This window comes from Penicillium citrinum (genome assembly GCF_028827155.1).
Source record: "Penicillium citrinum strain IBT 23319 chromosome Unknown utg000008l:1.0-2707905.0:1.0-2709502.0, whole genome shotgun sequence".
NCBI lineage: Eukaryota > Fungi > Ascomycota > Eurotiomycetes > Eurotiales > Aspergillaceae > Penicillium > Penicillium citrinum.
In genome coordinates, this window is record NW_026622693.1 from 2,509,638 (window position 1) to 2,529,306 (window position 19,669).

The 19,669-nt window shown below is 47.8% G+C and overlaps 6 protein-coding genes across 6 annotated transcripts; 5 read left to right on the plus strand and 1 right to left on the minus strand.

Annotated features, from left to right (window-relative positions):
• Positions 1–151: 151 nt before the first annotated feature.
• Positions 152–340, plus strand: N7469_009382 (uncharacterized protein; the record flags this gene model as incomplete). Its single annotated transcript, XM_056648300.1, has 1 exon — positions 152–340. One exon carries the CDS (start codon positions 152–154, stop codon positions 338–340), a length of 189 nt encoding a protein of 62 aa, XP_056498065.1.
• Positions 341–830: 490 nt separating this feature from the next.
• Positions 831–3,144, plus strand: N7469_009383 (alpha-L-arabinofuranosidase A; the record flags this gene model as incomplete). Its single annotated transcript, XM_056648301.1, has 8 exons — positions 831–950; positions 1,007–1,456; positions 1,524–1,640; positions 1,712–1,901; positions 1,956–2,375; positions 2,430–2,533; positions 2,642–2,749; positions 2,797–3,144. The coding sequence occupies 8 exons, from the start codon at positions 831–833 to the stop codon at positions 3,142–3,144; spliced, it is 1,857 nt and encodes a 618-aa protein (XP_056498066.1).
• Positions 3,145–3,709: 565 nt separating this feature from the next.
• N7469_009384 (MDR family MFS transporter) lies at positions 3,710–5,731 on the minus strand (the record flags this gene model as incomplete). The annotated part of the gene is made up of 5 exons (XM_056648302.1): positions 3,710–3,898; positions 3,978–4,120; positions 4,189–4,510; positions 4,577–5,502; positions 5,593–5,731. 5 exons carry the CDS (start codon positions 5,729–5,731, stop codon positions 3,710–3,712), a joined length of 1,719 nt encoding a protein of 572 aa, XP_056498067.1.
• A 625-nt stretch (positions 5,732–6,356) lies between these two features.
• Positions 6,357–8,064, plus strand: N7469_009385 (arylsulfotransferase family protein; the record flags this gene model as incomplete). Its single annotated transcript, XM_056648303.1, has 3 exons — positions 6,357–6,924; positions 6,978–7,043; positions 7,094–8,064. The coding sequence occupies 3 exons, from the start codon at positions 6,357–6,359 to the stop codon at positions 8,062–8,064; spliced, it is 1,605 nt and encodes a 534-aa protein (XP_056498068.1).
• A 908-nt stretch (positions 8,065–8,972) lies between these two features.
• Positions 8,973–13,748, plus strand: N7469_009386 (pleiotropic drug resistance family ABC transporter; the record flags this gene model as incomplete). Its single annotated transcript, XM_056648304.1, has 5 exons — positions 8,973–9,553; positions 9,633–11,145; positions 11,202–12,692; positions 12,752–13,209; positions 13,325–13,748. 5 exons carry the CDS (start codon positions 8,973–8,975, stop codon positions 13,746–13,748), a joined length of 4,467 nt encoding a protein of 1,488 aa, XP_056498069.1.
• Positions 13,749–15,486: 1,738 nt separating this feature from the next.
• N7469_009387 (putative C2H2 finger domain protein) lies at positions 15,487–16,887 on the plus strand (the record flags this gene model as incomplete). The annotated part of the gene is made up of 1 exon (XM_056648305.1): positions 15,487–16,887. One exon carries the CDS (start codon positions 15,487–15,489, stop codon positions 16,885–16,887), a length of 1,401 nt encoding a protein of 466 aa, XP_056498070.1.
• Between the last annotated feature and the right edge of the window lie 2,782 nt (positions 16,888–19,669).

A 19,669-nucleotide genomic window follows, 5' to 3' on the forward strand; every position in this document is an offset into this window, starting at 1 on the left:
ATATAGTCTCTAGTATCATCTCAGTAGTTCTCAGTTTATTGGTGATAGCTTGACAATTCTGAGTATCCTGTGTTATTCGTACGAAATACTCCCTGCATAGCTTGCCACTTGCAAGCAAATACAAGTAGAAGTACTACCCCCGCCTGACATCATGCAATATCTTTTTGGATCAGGCCAGGCACCACAACGTCAAAGTGGAGGCTCTTCAACTGCGGAGATGCGGAGAAAGCACATCCAGTTTCCCCGTCAATCACAACTCGCCTCGGACTACGCAAGCAATAAGCCAACCTCAGACCTCGCGCTGACGAAAATCATCTACACAATGTCAGACACGTTCTAACTGATTAGTGCTGCCTGACAACTGGGTAAACTCCTCAACCTTGGCTCCTTACTCGCATATAACCAGACGTTGTGGAATCCGATCAAACATAAGTAACTGGGATCGGATTTGGCATCCTACATGAATTCTGCCGATGTTTTTCCATACTTGCATACTTAGGAGGTTTCATAGGGGCTGGTGCTCTCCTCACGGAAATCTACCCGATGTGGACGACTCGACGTCGGCAAATCTCGTTTAATTGCAAAATAACAGCTTGAACTCGGAAATGATCGTCTCCGATACTACTACTTCACAAGTATCCCCTCCTAGATTGTGATCTTAGATCAAGAGGGGTATTCTTGGCTACAAGCAAGGGTGAATTGTCCCGCAATCCATGAATACCGGAATTAACAGACATAAATACTCGATACGACCACCCCATGTCAAGATGTTTGTAGACGAATCTGGATAGGATTAGCGGCTTGCATCCGGCCTTGATCTGAGTCGAGCCATGTTACAAAGATATCTTCTCCTGCCGCTGCTGGCTTCCTGCAGCGCGGCTGTGACGATCTCAGTTGCGAAGTCAGGGGGTAATGCCACTACGAATTTGCAGTATGGAGCAATGGAAGAAGTATCTCACACTAATGAAAACCATTATTCCAGACTTGGGCTAATGCGAATTTGTAGGAAATCAATCATTGCGGCGAGGGTGGTCTGTATGCGGAGCTTATCCGCAACAGGGCGTTCCAAGGCAGTGAGAAATTTCCATCATCCCTAGATGCTTGGACAGCTGTTGGTGAATCGTCACTTTCGCTGCAGAACCTCAGTGATCCACTTTCTTCTGCTCTTCCTACTTCGGTTCGAGTCAAGGGAAGTGGTTCTGCAGGGCTCATCAATGCTGGTTTCTGGGGAATCGACGTCCGCCCTCAGAAATATTCAGGATCCTTCTATGTCAAGGGTGATTACTCTGGCTCCTTTACTGCGTCACTTTCGTCCGTCAATGGTAAAACATTGGCTAGTACTAAGGTGAAGTCGAAGAGTGTCGCTGGTGAATGGGTGCAACATGAATTCACTCTTGCTCCGAAGACCAAGGCATCCAGCACTAACAACACATTCTCGCTGTCATTTGATGGATCGGTAAGATATATCTCTTGTACAGAGGCTGATTCCGAAATAAGAAGAATGGTGTACTTACTAGAAATAGAAAGCAAAGGACGGCTATCTCGACTTCAATTTGATCAGTCTCTTCCCACCAACCTGGAACGATCGTCCCAATGGAATGCGACGCGATCTCATGCAAGCCTTGAAAGACCTTGATCTTGTGAGTGTCTAAAGCGCACGAACCTGAAACATATGAAACTTTCGTTTTCTTTTATCTCATGCAAAATATAGAAATTCCTTCGCTTCCCTGGCGGAAATAACCTGGAAGGAGACAACATCGAGGGCCGTTGGAAATGGAATGAGACCATTGGCCCTCTCAAAGATCGTCCTGGTCGTGCAACAACCTGGCAGTACGGGGAAACCGGTGGATTCGGTTTGATTGAGTATATGGAATGGTGCGATGACCTCAATTTAGAACCAAGTGAGTTTTCTATTCCTCTCTCGCAGAACATGGACAAACTGACCACCCTTATAGTTCTCGCTGTGTGGGGTGGACTTGCCCTGAATGGAGACACAATTCCTGAGAGCGAGCTTTATGTTTACGTGCAAGATGCTTTGGATGAATTGGAATTCCTGACTGGTTCTGTTGATACTAAATTCGGTGCTCTCCGTGCTAAATATGGCCACCCCGAGCCGTGGAAGATCAAATACGTCGAAGTCGGAAACGAGGACAACCTCAACAATGGCTTGAGCTCGTACAAGTCTTACAGATTTGCTGCGTTCTATGATGCTATTTCAGAAAAGTACCCAGACATCCAGGTTTTGGCTTCCACTATTGACATGACTCTTGAAGGCAAGGCTGGTGGTGACTATCATCTTTATGACACACCGGACAACTTCGTGAAGAAGTTTGACTTTTTTGATAACCACTCTCCTGATCACCCAATTCTTCTTGGTATGTGCCTACCTATAGTGGAGGACTGTTAGATTATACTAATATATGTGTCAGGTGAAATTGCGGCCACCGAATTCAATAACGGCGGTGGTGGTATCAACTGGGATGATACCAACTTTTCTCTATACCCATGGTGGATCGGTTCGGTCTCTGAGGCAGTCTTCCTCCTTGGAGCCGAGCGAAAATGCCGACAAGATCATCGGAACGACTTACGTGAGGAACATCGATGATATCTGTGTCTGAGTTGTTTGATTAACAAATCCCAGGCTCCCTTCTTGATGAACCTGGATAGCTATCAATGGTCCCCAACTATTATCGCTTTCGATTCTAACCCGGACAACACTGCCAAGTCAACCAGCTGGCATGTTTACGATGTAAGTCTGGACTTTGGAAGAATTTCAACGGTATCTAACTGGTGCAGCTCTTCAACAAGAACCACATGACCAACACACTGCCAGCAACCTCCGAGGATGACTTTGGCCCATTGTATTACGCCACCGGCGTGAACAGCGAAACCAAGTCCCACATCTTCAAGGCTGCTGTGTACAACAGCACCGAGGATGTGCCAGTCTCACTTACGTTCTCGGGCGTTGGACGTGGCACTAAGGCAGATTTGACAATCCTCACTGCCCCAGATGCGTTCTCCATGAATGAAGTAGGCGGTGCGAACCTTGTGAAAAGCAAGAAAACGACGATCAAGGCTGGCAAGAAGGGTGAGTTCAGCTTCAAGCTGCCCAACCTTAGTGTGGCGGTGCTTAGTACCAAATAAGAGATAAAGGTGTATATAGTTCATTGGAAGATAGAAGAACATGCTACTTGGAATGAAAATATCTTTATATCATCGGCCCATGAATCGCTCACCTAGTGACTTTCCAGGTAGATCGGCCCAGAATGTCTAATTCGTGCACCCGACGTGGCGCAGTGATAGGGGATCTTGGAGCCTTTCAGAGAATAGGTATCTTCATCATTCGTGAGGCTGAACTAAGTGTACTCCATAATCCTGTTCTTTTCATTTCTAGAGTGGATAAATGACCTGCGTCGGTCCCATACTGTAGCATCACTCTTCAGCCTCACAGTTGGAACTTCGCGTTTCACCATCTAGATACTACATACTCTACCTCAATCTAAATACCATCTGCCAATTCGGCTCTCCTACAGAACCGCAGTTAAAGCCATCAATTAGGCCTCTCATCCTCCTGTTTCCCGGGCTCACACACCTTGGGGCCATGCGCTAACATACCGGAATCCATTATAGACGGGCCTTGGATCACCATGAAAGCCGCATCGATGAGTGAGTGGATGAGGGACTAGTGGAGATTATCGGAAAGTCATTATTATCCACCGGCTCGCTCCAGACCTTTTCCGCGGGTGAATAGGGCTGCAATGGTAGCGATCAATCCGAAGGAAGCGGACGCTCCGAACGATAGGCGAATTCCCCGATAGTATACAAGACGAACAGCCATCTGTACATCCGGCGGAAGATCATGGATTGCTGATACAGAATGACGGATTTCGTCAATTAACTGGAGGGGAAAGTAACTTTCGTCAGCTGGTTCATCCATGAGGCACGTTAATCGTAGCAATCATCGGAAGGAATTGTACTTTCCATTTGTCTGGTATTTCACTCAAGGCCTCAGCGAGGCCTGAGCTCAGAGTATTCTGAATGATGGCTGACGTGATAGCTACACCCCAAACGGTGCCGAGAGACCGGATGAGATAGACGGTGGAGGCGGAAACAGCGTGGTCTAGCGATATCATTTAGCTCCCAAGTACTGCCAGCTGTAATTTCTATTTGTGATAGACTCCTACTCACCGGAATGATCGAAAGCAGCTAAGAACGTGAATAGAATTCCCGGGTAGACAATACCTTGTCCAAGGTTTGCTGGGATGATGTACGCGAAGTACTTCCACTGCGAGTCGTCGAAGCGGAGCAACGTGACGAGAAGATTGCCGATAAACATCAGACCTGCACCAATTCGTACAAGATACGCGAGTCTTCCCCAGCGGGACATGACAATTCCTGAGATCAGACCACCCAGCGGTGTTGCTAGGGAGGGAATGACCAGTCGGGCGCCAGCTTTAGTGGGACTATCGAGCAGAATAACTTGGAAGAGCAGCGGAATAGTGAAGAGGAACTGTAGAAGACGTTAGTAAAACAGATAGTGTGTCGATTATCGGAGGTAGCAAGGATAATAACTGACCGCATATGCAGACATTCCCACGCACACATTGGCAATTTGAGTAGAGACCGGCAGCAACCCACGGAGCATTTTAAGCGGAATAAGAGGAACAGCCTTGGTGTTTGCCTCAACAAAAATGAAGAGGGCAAGGAAGACCACACTCACTACAAGTGAGAGTATCACCCAGCCATTCATCCAAGGCAGCTCATTGCCACCCAAACTGAGACCAACAAGTTGTGTCGATAAGGCCAGCACAAGTAGACAAGCACCAGATAGATCAATCTTGTGCCATATTCCTCGTTTCTGCTGATCAGTCGATTGATGCTCGTGTCCATGTTCCTCTTTAGCAGGAAACTTCAGAACAAAGTATCCCAGAACTAGAACCATCATGGAGACCGGTATCTGGATAAGGAAGCACCAGCGCCATCCAATGGAGTCAACAATAGCGCCGCCAAACGAAGCACCGCAGATGGCACCAAATCCATAAGACCCATTCTGTACAGCTTGGTACATACCACGGCGGCGAAAAGGAATTAGATCTGAGTTGACAATTGTCGCTAGATATTTGTTAGAGGTGAATTTTGACTCATTTGGCTCAACCTTGGCTCGAAAATTCATGTTCAAATGGTACGCACCCATTGTCATTAAACCACCACCTCCAACACCCGTCAATGCGCGCATGATGTTTAGAAAAGTCACATCGCGTGCGATGGCACAACCAAGACAGCCAGTCAAGAAGGTAATTGTGGCAGTGAAAAAACAAACTCGGCGACCTAAGATATCGGAAAAGCGACCGTACAAAGGCTGAAATGCGGTACTCGTGATCAGATAAGAGGTCGTCAACCACGAAGCCGTGTTCGCAGCATTGAACTCGGAACTAATAACGGCGTAGGTAGAAGCAGTGATTGTGCCGTCGAATCCGGATAGGAAAACATTTGACATGATTGCTGAATTGGCGTGTTAGATTTTGTTCGCACTGGTACGTACTCTTGGGAATGGGCGTTGAACCACGCGGGGTACTGATATTTTATACATACCGAATTGAATCCAAAGAAAACCATGACCTGGTCGCCAGTCTAAATCCGGGTCCGAAGGTAAGAGAGGTTCTTCTTCAGTTGGTGTTGTCGACATTTCTGGATCTCTATTCTGCACTGCAGTCACAGTATCGGGAGCCATGATAGGCGAGTGTACGAATCTGAGGAAGATTCAAGACGGACGACAGGAAAATCTTGATCCTGGAGTCCGAGATGAATTCAGACTTTAGTATGGAATCACAACTGTCACTGTCGATGTTAACCGATTATCCGATCCACAGCCAGTCGCTTCGGAGATTTACCAAATTCCGTGGCCAATGCCAATGCGCGCGGGGACTCAATTGGGAAGGGCGAGTGTCCATCACCAAGCACGACATTTGTGGATTCACTCACATTATCACAAGCGAGATGTGTAAATGGTGGATTGTACCAGGGACTCTGTATGGTAGACTCCAATTAGTTATTAAAAGTCGTATTAACTTAATAATCTGAAGAAATGACGTTGTGTCACTGGTAAATTGCGAGCGGCGGGAAATATAAATACTTCAATGTCCACGGGGTTCACCAAGCCCTAATTCCCTCCCCAGCACGGTTTATTCGAAAACTCTGGAATTGCAGAATACACTATATATTACTAAAGAATACTTTTCAAGAGAACTTGAATAAGTGCAGAATACCCATCCAAGGTTAATGTACCCAATGTTTTAAAAAAATATGACCGGCATCATGGAAACTGATCGCTGGTCTAGTATCCAACTTCACTCATCATGATGAACTTGCTTGAAACCATCGCGTTCGTGACGGCCCTGGCACCATTGGCCGTCGCAGACTGGCAATTCAAATCTCGAACGGACCTGGCACCGCCTCGTCTGAATATCACCATTCCGGCATCACACGATGTCGAAAAGGGATACCTTTTCGTCGCACCCTTCCCGGGCCAATGGGCTGAGCCTCAGTTTCATGGCCCTCGTCAGGAGGGACCTTATATCTTCCGCGATGACGGTGAGCTCGTCTGGTCTGGCTATACCTACTACTCCATCTGGGCAGCCAATTTCCAAGCTGCACGTTGGAAGGGTCAGGATGTCCTCTTCAGCTTTGAAGGTGACCACAACCCAGCTTATGGACATGGACACGGTCATGCCACTATTCTGGATCAGCATTACGAAACGATTCGTGAGCTACGCGCCGGTAACCATAAATTGATGGATAAGCATGAATTCCACATTATCGACGAAAAGACGGCTTTGCTCCAGGTGTATCAGCCTCTTCCCACCGACCTCAGTCGGTGGGGTGGTAGTGCGGAGCAGCAGTGGATTGTGAACGCCATCTTCCAGGGTGAGTGCTATCAGTTGATCAGTTTGATGCAGCTTCATTTCTGATGATGACAGAATTGGATATTGAAACGGGTGAATTGCTTTTTGAATGGTCGAGCCTGGATCATGTCACTCCAGATGGTAAGTTCAGACAGAATTCTCAAGTTGTATACATGACTCATTCACAGCAGAGGCCATACTCCCTCTCAACCCAGGCCAAGCTGGATCGGGTTACAACTCGTCCGATGCATGGGATTACTTCCACATCAATTCCGTCGACAAAGACCGTGCCGGTGATTATCTCATCTCTGCTCGCGATGCTTGTGCTGTACACAAGATCAACGGGACTACAGGTGAGATCATCTGGCGCTTGGGTGGTCTTCGCTCAGATTTTGATTTGGGTCCCAATGTTGCCTTCTGCTTTCAACACCATGCCAGATACATCTCCAAAGATGGCGACGAGGAAATTATCTCGCTTTTCGATAACTCCGCCCACGGCACCGAAAACCACCGTGGTCATGAAGTCCATACGCACCCTTTCTCTCAGGGCAAAATCATCTCAGTGAATACGGCCACCTGGAAGGCGTCGATCATTCAGGCATTCCAACCGCCTGATGGTCTTTTGGCCAAGTCCCAAGGTAGCACGCAAGTCCTCCCAAGTGGTGGCGCTCTCGTCAACTGGGGATCGGAGGGTGCTGTCACCGAATTCCGATCGGACGGCACCCCCATTTTCCACGCATACATGGATTCCGGTGCTCTGGGCGAAGGGGTCGAGAACTACCGTGCTTTCAAGTATAATTGGACTGGCCTACCCACAGAAGAGCCCTCAATTGTTGCTGAGAAGACCTCTGCTGGTACATCAGTATATGTGTCATGGAATGGTGATACCCAAACGGCGGTGTGGCGCTTCTACGCGGTTACAGATCGGTATGGATCGCGGTCCTTCTTGGGCGAAGCCCGCCGTGACGGGTTTGAGACCACATTCCTTGTCAAAAACCACTCGTATGGACATATTGCGGCCGAAGCAATCTCCGCCCGTGGTAAGGTTCTTCGCGCCACTCAGACGGTCGGGCTGCAGGAAGAGGTGATTCCGGGGGGAGAGGCGGTTGTGGCTGAATATTCGGACCGTGCGTCGTGGAGACAGATCATCCTGCGGGCCTAAGAAAAGTGGGGGATGTGGTCTTGTTCAGGGGGGCAGATTGAGATCAATGAAGTATTATGGATGTAGTGTACGGAGTAAGTAGTGCGGTAAAAGAGCTCGGATGTATAGAGATGGTGGTTCCGAGAATGCAATCGGTGGTTCCGGGGGTGATTCAGCGGACCTCATAAGAATCCCAGTCAACTATCAACGTACACATAGTAAAGTACAAGTACACTGCCTCTAAATAGTAAGCAGTCAGCATTAAACCAAAGATCCGAGAGTCGAACGAATACGACGGATCTTTACACCCAACCACGTTGGAGAGAATCCCCAAAAGAGTCAATGCAGCCCGTTTGCTGGTGGGGATTTCCATGTGGGAATACGTGAATACGCAGCCACTCACAGCAGAGGACAACCATGTTTTGCATGTTTTTAGGTGTCATTCGATGCGATTAAGGTTTCTCGTTCCACTTGAGCTTCCATGAGCCTGCCTTGTAGTACTGTACATGTACAGAGTACCGCTGTCAGCTTGTCAGCCTTGACTGATGAATGGATGGAAGTGTTCGAAAGGAAAAGAGTGTAAGTTGAGCCTGTCGGAAGTCGTCATTTTCTTTTCAGAAAGTCACGAGATCTTCTCGGAGCGAAGGAAGGAGCGACTCGATCTACCGCAATTCTCGGTTCTTTCCCAAACAAGAAAGAACCTGCAAAGAAAATCATGATTTCCCAAGGGTCGTGCCTTCCTCGGATCGATCTCTTTCCGCTATCCGTTCCTGCCAAAAAGAAGTTATTGGCGGATTCTTCCATCATTTTTTGTCGTTTCTCTTTTTTCTACTTTCTTTCTCTTCTTCTTTTAACATCCCCATGGATATCCTCGTTTCCATTCCTGACTCCTTTTGTGTTGTATAGCTGGGGTTGATCATCAATTCACAATGGCTGCTCTTCAGCCTCCAGCTCCCTTTGGAGGTGGTGCAGCTGCCGCAAGTATGGTTCAGCGTCTAGAAGATTATGCTACGACCTCAGAAGAAGTCTCTCGCCACTATGAGGTTTCTGAAGAAGATACCACGACGCCTGCCACCGAGGAAGAATCTAGACATAAAGAAATTACTGCGTTGGCCCGGTCATTCTCGAATGTCTCCCAGAATGCGACAAAGACGACCAGCCAAAAGGAGGCAATCAACACCTTTCTCGAACCCTCCGAAGATCCTACCTTGGACCCCAACTCGGACCAATTCAGCTCCTTGCGATGGGTCCAGAATATGCTTCAGATGACGCGGGACTCGGACCTTTACCCAAAGCGTACCGCAGGAGTTTCATTTCGGAATCTCAATGTTTTTGGATATGGATCCGGTGCAGATTATCAGACAAACTTTTCCAATGCGTGGTTGAAGATGTTCAACTGGGCCAAGGGCCAGATGGGCTTTGGGAAGAAGGTCCGCATCGATATTCTGCGTGACTTTGAAGGCATGGTCAATGCTGGTGAGATGCTCGTTGTCTTAGGACGCCCAGGAAGGTGAGTACAGGCACTTGGTTTACAAATCTTTGAGTGTTATTGGTGGGAAATTTAGAATCTCTCTGACGGTTATGCTTAGTGGATGTACGACGTTGCTCAAGACGATTGCCGGAGAAACTCATGGCCTCTTTATTGACGACGGCGCTGATGTGCAGTACCAAGGAATTTCTTGGGATGAGATGCACTCCCGATTTCGTGGCGAGGTAATCTACCAGGCTGAGACAGAAATCCACTTCCCACAATTGAGTGCGGGCGATACGCTTCTATTCGCTGCACATGCACGCACTCCGGCTAATCGACCAGATGGTGTGACCCGGGATCAGTATGCCGCACATAAAAGAGACGTTGTGATGGCCATGCTGGGGCTGTCCCACACGATGAATACCAAAGTGGGCAATGAGTATATCCGGGGTGTGTCCGGTGGTGAGCGCAAGCGCGTTAGTATTGCTGAGACAACACTGTGTGGTAGCCCTCTGCAATGCTGGGACAATAGTACTCGGGGACTAGACAGTTCCACTGCGTTAGAATTCGTCAAGAACATACGTCTCTCTACTCAATACAGTGGCGCAACGGCGGTCGTCGCTATTTATCAGGCCAGTCAATCTATCTACGATATCTTCGACAAAGCAGTTGTGCTCTATGAGGGTCGCCAGATTTATTTCGGCAGGTCGACTGACGCACGTCGATTCTTTATAGACATGGGGTTCGAATGTCCTGATAGGCAAACCGACGCAGACTTCCTCACCTCTCTCACCAGTCCATCTGAACGCCGCGTCCGACCAGGTTTTGAGAGTCTTGTTCCGCGCACTGCTGATGAGTTTGCCCGACGTTGGAAAGAAAGTGAGGAGCGAAAACGTCTTCTCCAGGATATCCAAGCCCAAAATGACCAATATCCACTCGGGGGAGATCGACTGGACGAGTTCAACCGTTCTCGTGCGGCTGAGAAATCCAAGACCAACAAGGCTTCCTCTCCCTACACTATTTCATACTATCAGCAGGCTCGTTTGTGTCTATGGCGTGGACTATTACGGTTAAAGGGAGACATGAGTATGACTATTGCGTCGGTCATTGGAAACAGTGTCATGGGTGTCATCATCTCCACCGTCTTCTTGGATCTGCCCGATAATACCGATAGCTTCTTCCAGCGTGGTGCACTTCTCTTCTTCGCTATATTGCTAAACGCATTTGCCTCATCTTTGGAAATTTTGACTCTTTGGCAACAACGACCTATCGTGGAGAAGCATTACAAATATGCCCTCTACCACCCATCTGCTGAAGCCATTGGGTCCTATATCGTTGAGCTACCATCCAAAGTACTCGTTGCGATTACCTTTAATATCATCATCTACTTTGTACCTCATCTTCGCCGCACAGCTGGCCATTTCTTTGTCTTTTTCTTATTTTCGTTCTCCACAACCCTTGTGATGTCTAATATATTCCGCTCTATTGGAGCCATCTCTCGCTCGATGGCTCAAGCAATGGTCCCATCTTCGATATTCATGATGATCCTTGTTATATATACCGGATTTACGATCCCAGTTCGAGATATGCACCCATGGTTCCGATGGCTCAACTACCTAAATCCCATTGCTGTGAGTTTTGCGGTCACATCTTTTTGGCAGAATTTGATATTGACCTCATTTTTCAGTACGCTTTTGAAGCTTTGATGATCAATGAGTTTAGCGAGCGCCCTTTTCACTGTAGCAGCTATGTGCCCACTGGTGGCCTGTACAATACAGCGCCACTGAGCTCAAAGATTTGCACACAAAAAGGAGCCGTTGCTGGCGACGACTTCATTGATGGTGATGCTTACATCAACACCACTTTCAACTACTACAAAGAGCACCTATGGCGGAACTTTGGCATCCTTGTTGCATTCTTCTTTGGGTTTTTGATTATCTATGTCCTCTCGAGTGAATTCATTCGGGCTATGCCATCGAAGGGTGAGGTTTTGGTTTTTCCACGAGGCAAGATACCAGCCTTCGCCAAAAAGGCTCGCCAAGATGACCCAGAAGCTGATACAGCTTCTGAAAAGCATGAGATTGTGAGCAAAGAAAGCGACGAGGCAGCAGCGATCATTAAACAAACAGCGATCTTTCACTGGGAGGAAGTCTGCTATGATATCAAGATAAAGAGTGAAAACCGTCGTATTCTCGATCGCGTGGACGGATGGGTGAAACCTGGAACGCTGACGGCACTTATGGGTGTCACTGGTGCCGGCAAAACTTCCTTGCTTGACGTTCTCGCGGATCGTGTTACAATGGGAGTCATCACTGGTGATATGCTTGTGGACGGACGCCCACGAGATGGCTCATTTCAACGGAAGACCGGATATGTCCAGCAACAAGACTTGCATCTGGAAACAAGCACTGTGCGCGAGGCTCTTATGTTTAGTGCTCTTCTTCGACAGCCAAGCAGTACACCGTACAAAGAAAAGGTTGCTTATGTGGAAGAAGTGATCAAGATGCTTGGCATGGAAGAATATGCTGAGGCTATCGTCGGTGTACTAGGCGAGGGTCTAAATGTTGAGCAACGCAAACGCTTGACCATTGGCGTTGAAATTGCAGCCAAGCCTGACTTACTTCTCTTCTTCGATGAGCCCACCTCCGGTCTGGATAGTCAAACTGCCTGGTCTATTTGTAGCCTGATGCGGAAGCTCGCTGATCATGGCCAAGCAGTTCTCTGCACTATTCACCAGCCGTCAGCAATGTTGATGTCACAGTTCGACCGACTACTGTTCCTAGCTAAAGGTGGTCGCACCGTTTACTTCGGTGATCTTGGACCACACATGCAAACTCTGATCAAATATTTCGAGAACAAGGGCTCTATCAAATGTCCAGCGACCGCCAACCCGGCTGAATGGATGCTTGAGGTCATCGGTGCAGCGCCTGGCTCGCACGCAGATAGGGACTGGGCGGAAGTCTGGCTAGACAGTCCAGAAAGAGCTCAGGTCAAAAAAGAATTGGCTGATATGAAATCAGAGCTGCGACAGAAACCAGTGCCTCCCCCAACGGCTGGATATGGAGAATTTGCAACTCCGATCTGGTACCAGTTTCTCATCTGCATTCGACGAATGTTTCAGCAATATTACCGTAGTCCGGGCTATCTGTACTCAAAAACTGCCATGTGTGTATTTCCAGTAAGTATTCGCTCCACTATCGTCCTGTTCTATCTGAGAGATGACTGACTACCCCTTAGCCAATCTTCATCGGTTTCACTTTTTGGCGGATGCCGAATAGCCAGCAAGGTCTTCAGAATCAAATGTTTGCGATCTTCATGTTGCTTATCATCTTCCCGAATCTGGTTCAACAGATGATGCCCAGTTTCTGTGTTCAGCGTTCCCTCTATGAGGTGCGTGAGCGACCTTCCAAGGCATATTCCTGGAAATCATTCATGCTTGCGAGTATCTTTGTCGAACTGCCTTGGAACATCATCATGGCACTCCCTGTGTACTTTGCATGGTACTACCCGATTGGTCTCTATCGCAACGCACCGGAGGCAGAGACCGAGCGGGGCGGCACGATGTTCTTATTGATCTTGATCTTTCTCATGTTCACGTCAACATTCAGCTCGATGATCATCGCTGGTATCGAGCAGCCAGAAACTGGTAGCAATATTGCGCAACTCATGTTTTCCCTGTGCCTTGTATTCAATGGGTAAGTCTTTTTTTGTTTCTGTCACCCTCTGCATGGGTTATTATTCTGGTCGGTTACGGGGCGTTATGGCTGGCCGGTGAAATGTCGGAGACCCCCTCGCTAACCGTCTCTGCAGTGTTTTGGCGAGTCCCGCTCAGCTAGGGAAGTTCTGGATCTTTATGTATCGAGTGTCTCCGTTTACATATCTAGTGTCTGCAGTCTTATCTACGGGATTGTCCGGTAGTGAAGCGACCTGCTCGGACATTGAATTGCTCAAACTGGATCCCCCAAGCGGACAGACTTGCGGTGAATACCTGAACGACTATGTTGTCGCTGCGAAGGCCAATTTGTTGAACTCAGGAGCGACGAAAGGCTGTGAGATTTGCTCCATCTCAACTTCAGACCAGTTTCTGGAGATGCTAAGCATCAAATTCAGTGATCATTGGCGAAACGTGGGTCTGCTCTTTGTTTACATCGTGTTCAACATTTTCGGGGCTCTCTTCCTTTACTGGTTGGCCAGAGTACCTAAGAAATGGTCACGCAAAGTTAAGGAAGAGTAAAGAAGACCAACGAGAGTCACTTCCCTTATCTTTTCAGCCTATAGACTTTTCTCTATTTCATTCATATTTCAGTCATGTTTCTATATCCTATGTTAAGACTCGCAATATTGTCCGAAACAGGAAAACAGACAGACCCGCTATGTAGAAGCGAATCTTGATAAAATTCGGCAGCTCGAAGGGCTCGCATGCATTTCTCGACAGCGGAATTCCTGGGTTCCGTCAGGTCACTGTCTTCTAGATTCGATTCCGGGGGAGAGTGGCGTGTGCCACTACAATCAAGTCGAGTGGAACTGTCTTCGGTGGAGGCCGCGATTTGAAATGATGTTCCAAGAAAAACCCCGAGCCGCCCTGGGGGGCCAATCTTCCACTCTTCCATCTCAACAACGCTGAATCATTTTGGAGTCAAGTTGGTATTGGCGACTGAATGTGAAGGAGTCTTCATCGTTGCGGCTCTTATCAATCTGTCTTACTACGTTCATCTGATTTCCTGGAAGACAGACTAGTAATATGTGGAAATGGCGAAAGGGGAAAGGGGCATCAAATCTCTTTTTTTTCTTCAGTATCTCTAGATAAACCGACAGTATAGTCGGCCTGGAATTGATTGATACTGAATTCTCACTATGCCGTGGCGAAGATTGACTCCATAATCCCCGGAATAGTAACTATTCGGTGACCTGCGTAAAAGGAGTCGCGGCCAGACAGAGTCTATTCTGGGGACAAGCAAGGGAAACAAACAAAACAAAACAAAAAAAAAAAGAAAAAAGAAATAAAAAAGAGAGAGATTAATCATTTAAAAAGCATGGATCAGATGAGAGCCCATTGCCATGGGGGAGCCCTATGTCTACAGTATGTACAGATGCTCGGAGCCAAAGAGTGGAGGAGTATCAGTTCCATAAGAACCGCAGTCGGAATAGCTTTGCCCTAACCTCGCACCATCTGCTTCATTGGGCCAAACCCACTAAACTGATCTCGGCAGGTATGTAATCCATCAATTTGGACGCATTCTGTGTTCTCCAATCTTAGCGCAGAGCCATGACTCGAGATCGACAGACTCGTGGGTCGTGAATTTGGGGTCCAAACTGATCTGGTTAGCCATTGCGATACCCCCGTATTACGTTGTTCTGACTGGTCCTTGTCAATGATTTGATTTATTTTTCTTTTTTCGTTCTTCTATTTTTTTTTTCTCTTTGAGAAATCAAAAATAATGGTTGTTTCCCACCTCCGTTGATATAGGTTAGGTTAGCACCCCGAGGATGATCGTCATCACAGCCTACCAATTGCTCACATCTACACCCAGCATCCCCGTCCTGCAGTCGGGACTCCGTACACATCCATGAGATGATCCACGCTAACTTGTTAACTTACTAGGCGGTTCTTCATTCTGCCCGTCAACGTACTCAGTGTTGCACTTGTCGCCCAGTTCCTCCACCTCTTCGACCCACGTTTGAGGCTTCATTGAGGCTCATTTTCCGCCCCACGGGTCCACTGCACCTTATGGGTCGTCATGCTGCTTTGGTAGTCTGTGACTTTTGTTCTGTATTGATGCAACACGGTGGACCCGCCGATATGGTTCGGGAGCAAAGCTCATTCTCATCTCATTCTGCCCAAAAGCCGTTATTATATATACCGGCCCCGGCTCCTTTTTCCTTGTTCCTCAAAACCCTAACCCCCCTCCTTGTCCCACTGGCCTTGTCCTATGTTTCCTTAAATACTAATCGTATCTATCATCTTCGGAAAGATGGAATCCTACGTACAATACACAGAAATCTCCCACATGATGCCTATGACAGGCCTTTCAGCTCCATCTTATGAGACCTATGACCCTTCACTCCCGGCCGACCACCCATTTGTCTCTCGCGCGACGCAATTTCAATATCACATTTCCAACGTGGAGGACCACCCAAAACCACATGATAATGCGTGTAACGTACAGCCATGGTGGAAGGCCGAAGAGCAATCATTTGAAATGGGATATATCCCACCGGACTTGACATACGCGGATCGGTTTTCGCCGTGGAATAGCGGAATTTCCACTATCTCCGACCCCCAAAGTCCGCGCAGTAGCAATAGCAGCAGTCTGCCCGCGATGACTCGGAGTTGCATTCCATCCCCAGGCTTTCAACAAGATGACATCGCCATTGGCGCAGGTGATGAGCAAGTAGGCTATCCCATCCCGGATGGACTCGTGGATCTCGACCACTCAATGATCGCCAAGCCACCCATCTTCGAGATCACTCCGGATCATCGCTCTCCCTTTGAACAAGACTTTGACGCTTGGTCTGGTAGTCAATCAGATCGCAATGTCACTCCTAATCAGTCATACCCTTCTCCCGCGCTCGATGATAGCCTGGCCTTTCCAGCGCCAAATCGTCGCTCTAGTCGTCATCTTACAGCTACATCCACCCCTGCATCTACAATATCTTCATCGCGAGTTCGGAAAAGTTCCACGAAAAGACAGACATCAACACAAGGTCGAGGTAATCGACGGCGAGGTGTGAAAACCACAGGCGAGAATAGCAGTTCGCGAACATTTGTATGCAGCTTTGCTCCCTATGGCTGCGAAAGTACATTTGTCTCTAAGAATGAATGGAAACGCCATGTCACCTCTCAGCATCTTCAACTTGGATTTTACAGATGTGATGTTGGCAAATGCAGCGTGCATCTGCATGCCAGTTCAAATCACTTCCTATCTCCATCCCCATCATCAGATCCTCACTCTCGCACCGCCACACCACCACCGGGCCAACCAAATGATTTCAACCGCAAAGATCTATTTACCCAGCACCAGCGCCGCATGCACGCACCTTGGATAGCATCAGGTCGGCGTCGTGTCCCATCGGACAGTGAACATGCGGCTTTTGAAGCAAGTCTCGAGGAGGTCCGACGACGATGTTGGTATGGACTTCGCCAGGCACCACTTCAGAGCCACTGCGGATTTTGTCAGGAAACCTTCAGTGGAGAAGGTAGTTGGGATGTGCGCATGGAACATGTCGGGCGACACTTTGAGCGTGAAGATCGTCAGGCCCTCGGTGAAGAGCAAGAGGATGTGGCATTACGAGAGTGGGGACTTTGCGAGGGGATTCTCACGATGACCGATGGACAATATCGGCTCGCGTCGTTGGTGGGTCCTGACATGTAACTGGGAAGGATATTTACGAATCATCTGGTAACCCTTTTCTGGTCGTCTCTTTGCTTTTGGTCATGCTTGGTGTTGGGGTTCTCAATGTTTGATGATTCCATTGGCTTTCAACGTCGACTATTGTATCGATAAAATGACTTTCTCTTGTCATCCTTCTATAAAAGTCCAAGTTGGTTCTAGGACATGATTTACGATATACATAAATGTGCTATGGAGTATACAATACACTACATTATGCAATACATTCACGATATACCAAGAATATCCATCAAGTGGGAAATCACTATCTCTATTGTTCAAAGCTGCACCAATGTAAAGATCAATAAAGAAATGATATTACTGCTTCTACTTTGAAACCGACTTCCCAATCAAGAATCTCCGAATGAGCGTCAAATCTTCGGAGACACTCGGCCTTGCTCCATATCTATCCATTCTACCCATACTAGAATAGACCAATCGCCAGTTGATAGGAAGGTCTAGACGAACGCTATCCATGATACAATGTAACTCGGAGATCCCCGGGGCCGACATGTCAGCAATTCTCAATAACAGAATCATGAAACAACTTGAACCATTCGAGTTCTCGGGAAATCTGGGGTCTGAAATCCGAGTCTAATTGCAAGGCAGACTTATGTTCGGTGTCTGTGAAGGATGAGTCGGCTTTACGAGGATCAACGGACTTTCCTTTCCAGAATTAGAAGTGAGTAAGGTTGAACTGCTCAGCCAAGGAAGCGGAAGCGGAAATCATACACGGGGCTACAGGGTAGGTACAGAATAATCATCACTTTCAATCCAGCTGATAGAAACCCAAGACAAACTTCAAAACTCCTCCTTTCTCATATACCATAGGGTCTGCGCCGGAATATCCGTTGTAAGACGAGAAGCTCCAGGGACCCTGATAGTGACAACGACCCGAGACCGAGGGCTGGATCGTGGCCCACGCATGTTTGCTGTACCCACATCCTTTTCGTGCGCGCTAAGCAGTTAGACCGAGAGTGCGGGCTGAGGCTGTGAGCGGGGAGTTGAGCCCGGTAAGCTAGCGCGAAATGCAAACGAACTAAGGATCTTAGTGCGTGTCAATGCTGGTCCAGATGAGAGTGATCATCTGCATACGAGTCGTGGAAATTGAATTGGAGAACCATAAGTCTGTGGGCTGGCAGCATGATTCTCAAGATTGGCTGGCATGGTACTTGGATCCTTCGAGCCTGTTTTCCTCAACATCTCAAAGGAAAGGGAATGAAGAGGTTTCCCCGGGTTTACCGAGCACGCTATCCGCCAATCTAGAAACTCATTCTGTGCAGACATGTATGAAGTGTATGGCGCCAGCCCAGTGGAAACCTGGATACTACCACTCACTGCGCTATGCATATACATGTGTGCTAAACGGGAAAGAGGGGAAGAAAGAAAATAAGACGATATTAATTCGGCTTGGCAAGAATGGATCATAACGCGCCGTTGATTAGTTAGTGGAGTAGACTGGTGGGTCTCGACAATGGACCAACACTGTGGAATTCCTCATTCGAGGAAATGCCGTTCAGCTGAGAAGTAGACCCGTTGGTGTGGAAGTTTTAGGCCACCCAGAGGGATATGAGAACTTGAAGTGAGCTGAGATGCGACTCTGCTAGACTCCCTGCGTCTCTCAGGCCACGGTTGATCATTTTATTCCGTCTTTCGTACGGTCTAAGCGGATCGGTCTCCCCGAGTCTAGCGAAGTGGAGGTCCATAGCAGTTAACAAGTGAACAAGATCCCGAGTTCTCCGTGAAAGAGCGGTAAAAAGGTCAAATTGGACTCTGGCTTATGGGTTTTGGGCTGATTAGTTTTTTGATCTGTGTCAGTATTTATCACCAAAAGGAGATATCGGACCAGTCACGCCCGAACAAGTCGAGTTGATGACGAGTTTCGAACGCGACCGGTCAAGAATATGGATGGCCCCCAACTCGCATCTTTTTCCTCTTTGAACCTGTTGGAAATTGCAGTGCATAATTCTAATGATGATATGTACTAAGCATAAATCAGTGTGAAGGAAATACCAAGGGATAAGCGAAGGGTGGACGTGGTGGTGGGTGCTAGCCCTAAGTTGACCCCCCCGATGTATACAAAACCGCCCTTTGCGGGGCATCACGTCGATTTAAACATGCCGGCTAACAGATTCCCCAGATGGAGCTTGATTAAGGTTAAATGGGGTTCCGACACCCGAATGAACGCTCATCATCTTGATTAGAAAAATAAAAAGAGGCAAAAAGAAGAAATAAAGGCACATTGTCTGGTCCGTGACTTGCTACTCCACCGTGAACAAGGATTGCCCAAATAGGAAATCTCGACGACGCCGCGAGGCTAGGCGGATCACCCCGCTAAAATGTTGGTAGCCCCATCACCCATCGACTTTATTCAAGCTTAATTGTGCCTGGCGCTTGGTTCAGTGTGCTCCAGGGCTTTATCTGATTTACGGAAGGTTCCGGGGAACAGAAGATAGTCGTGAAAGCGTCTGCAAGGTTCGAGATTAGAATGCAGACGATGCAGTCATCCAGCATGGGCAATGACCAAGAGAATCTATAATTCTCAGTGCAGAATCCGATTCTGCATCAATGTGTAGCTAGGAATTGAAGGATTCTGGGTCTGCGGTGATTTTTTTCCACTTGCAATCACCAGTTAATTGTATTTCATCCCGGTGATATTGCTCGTGACTTTCGTATACAAAGTATTTATCCTGGGTCATTTCCCGAAGTCGAATGTCGATGGATCTTACAGGGCCAGCAAGGGATGGGAAATCTCTTTCCTTGT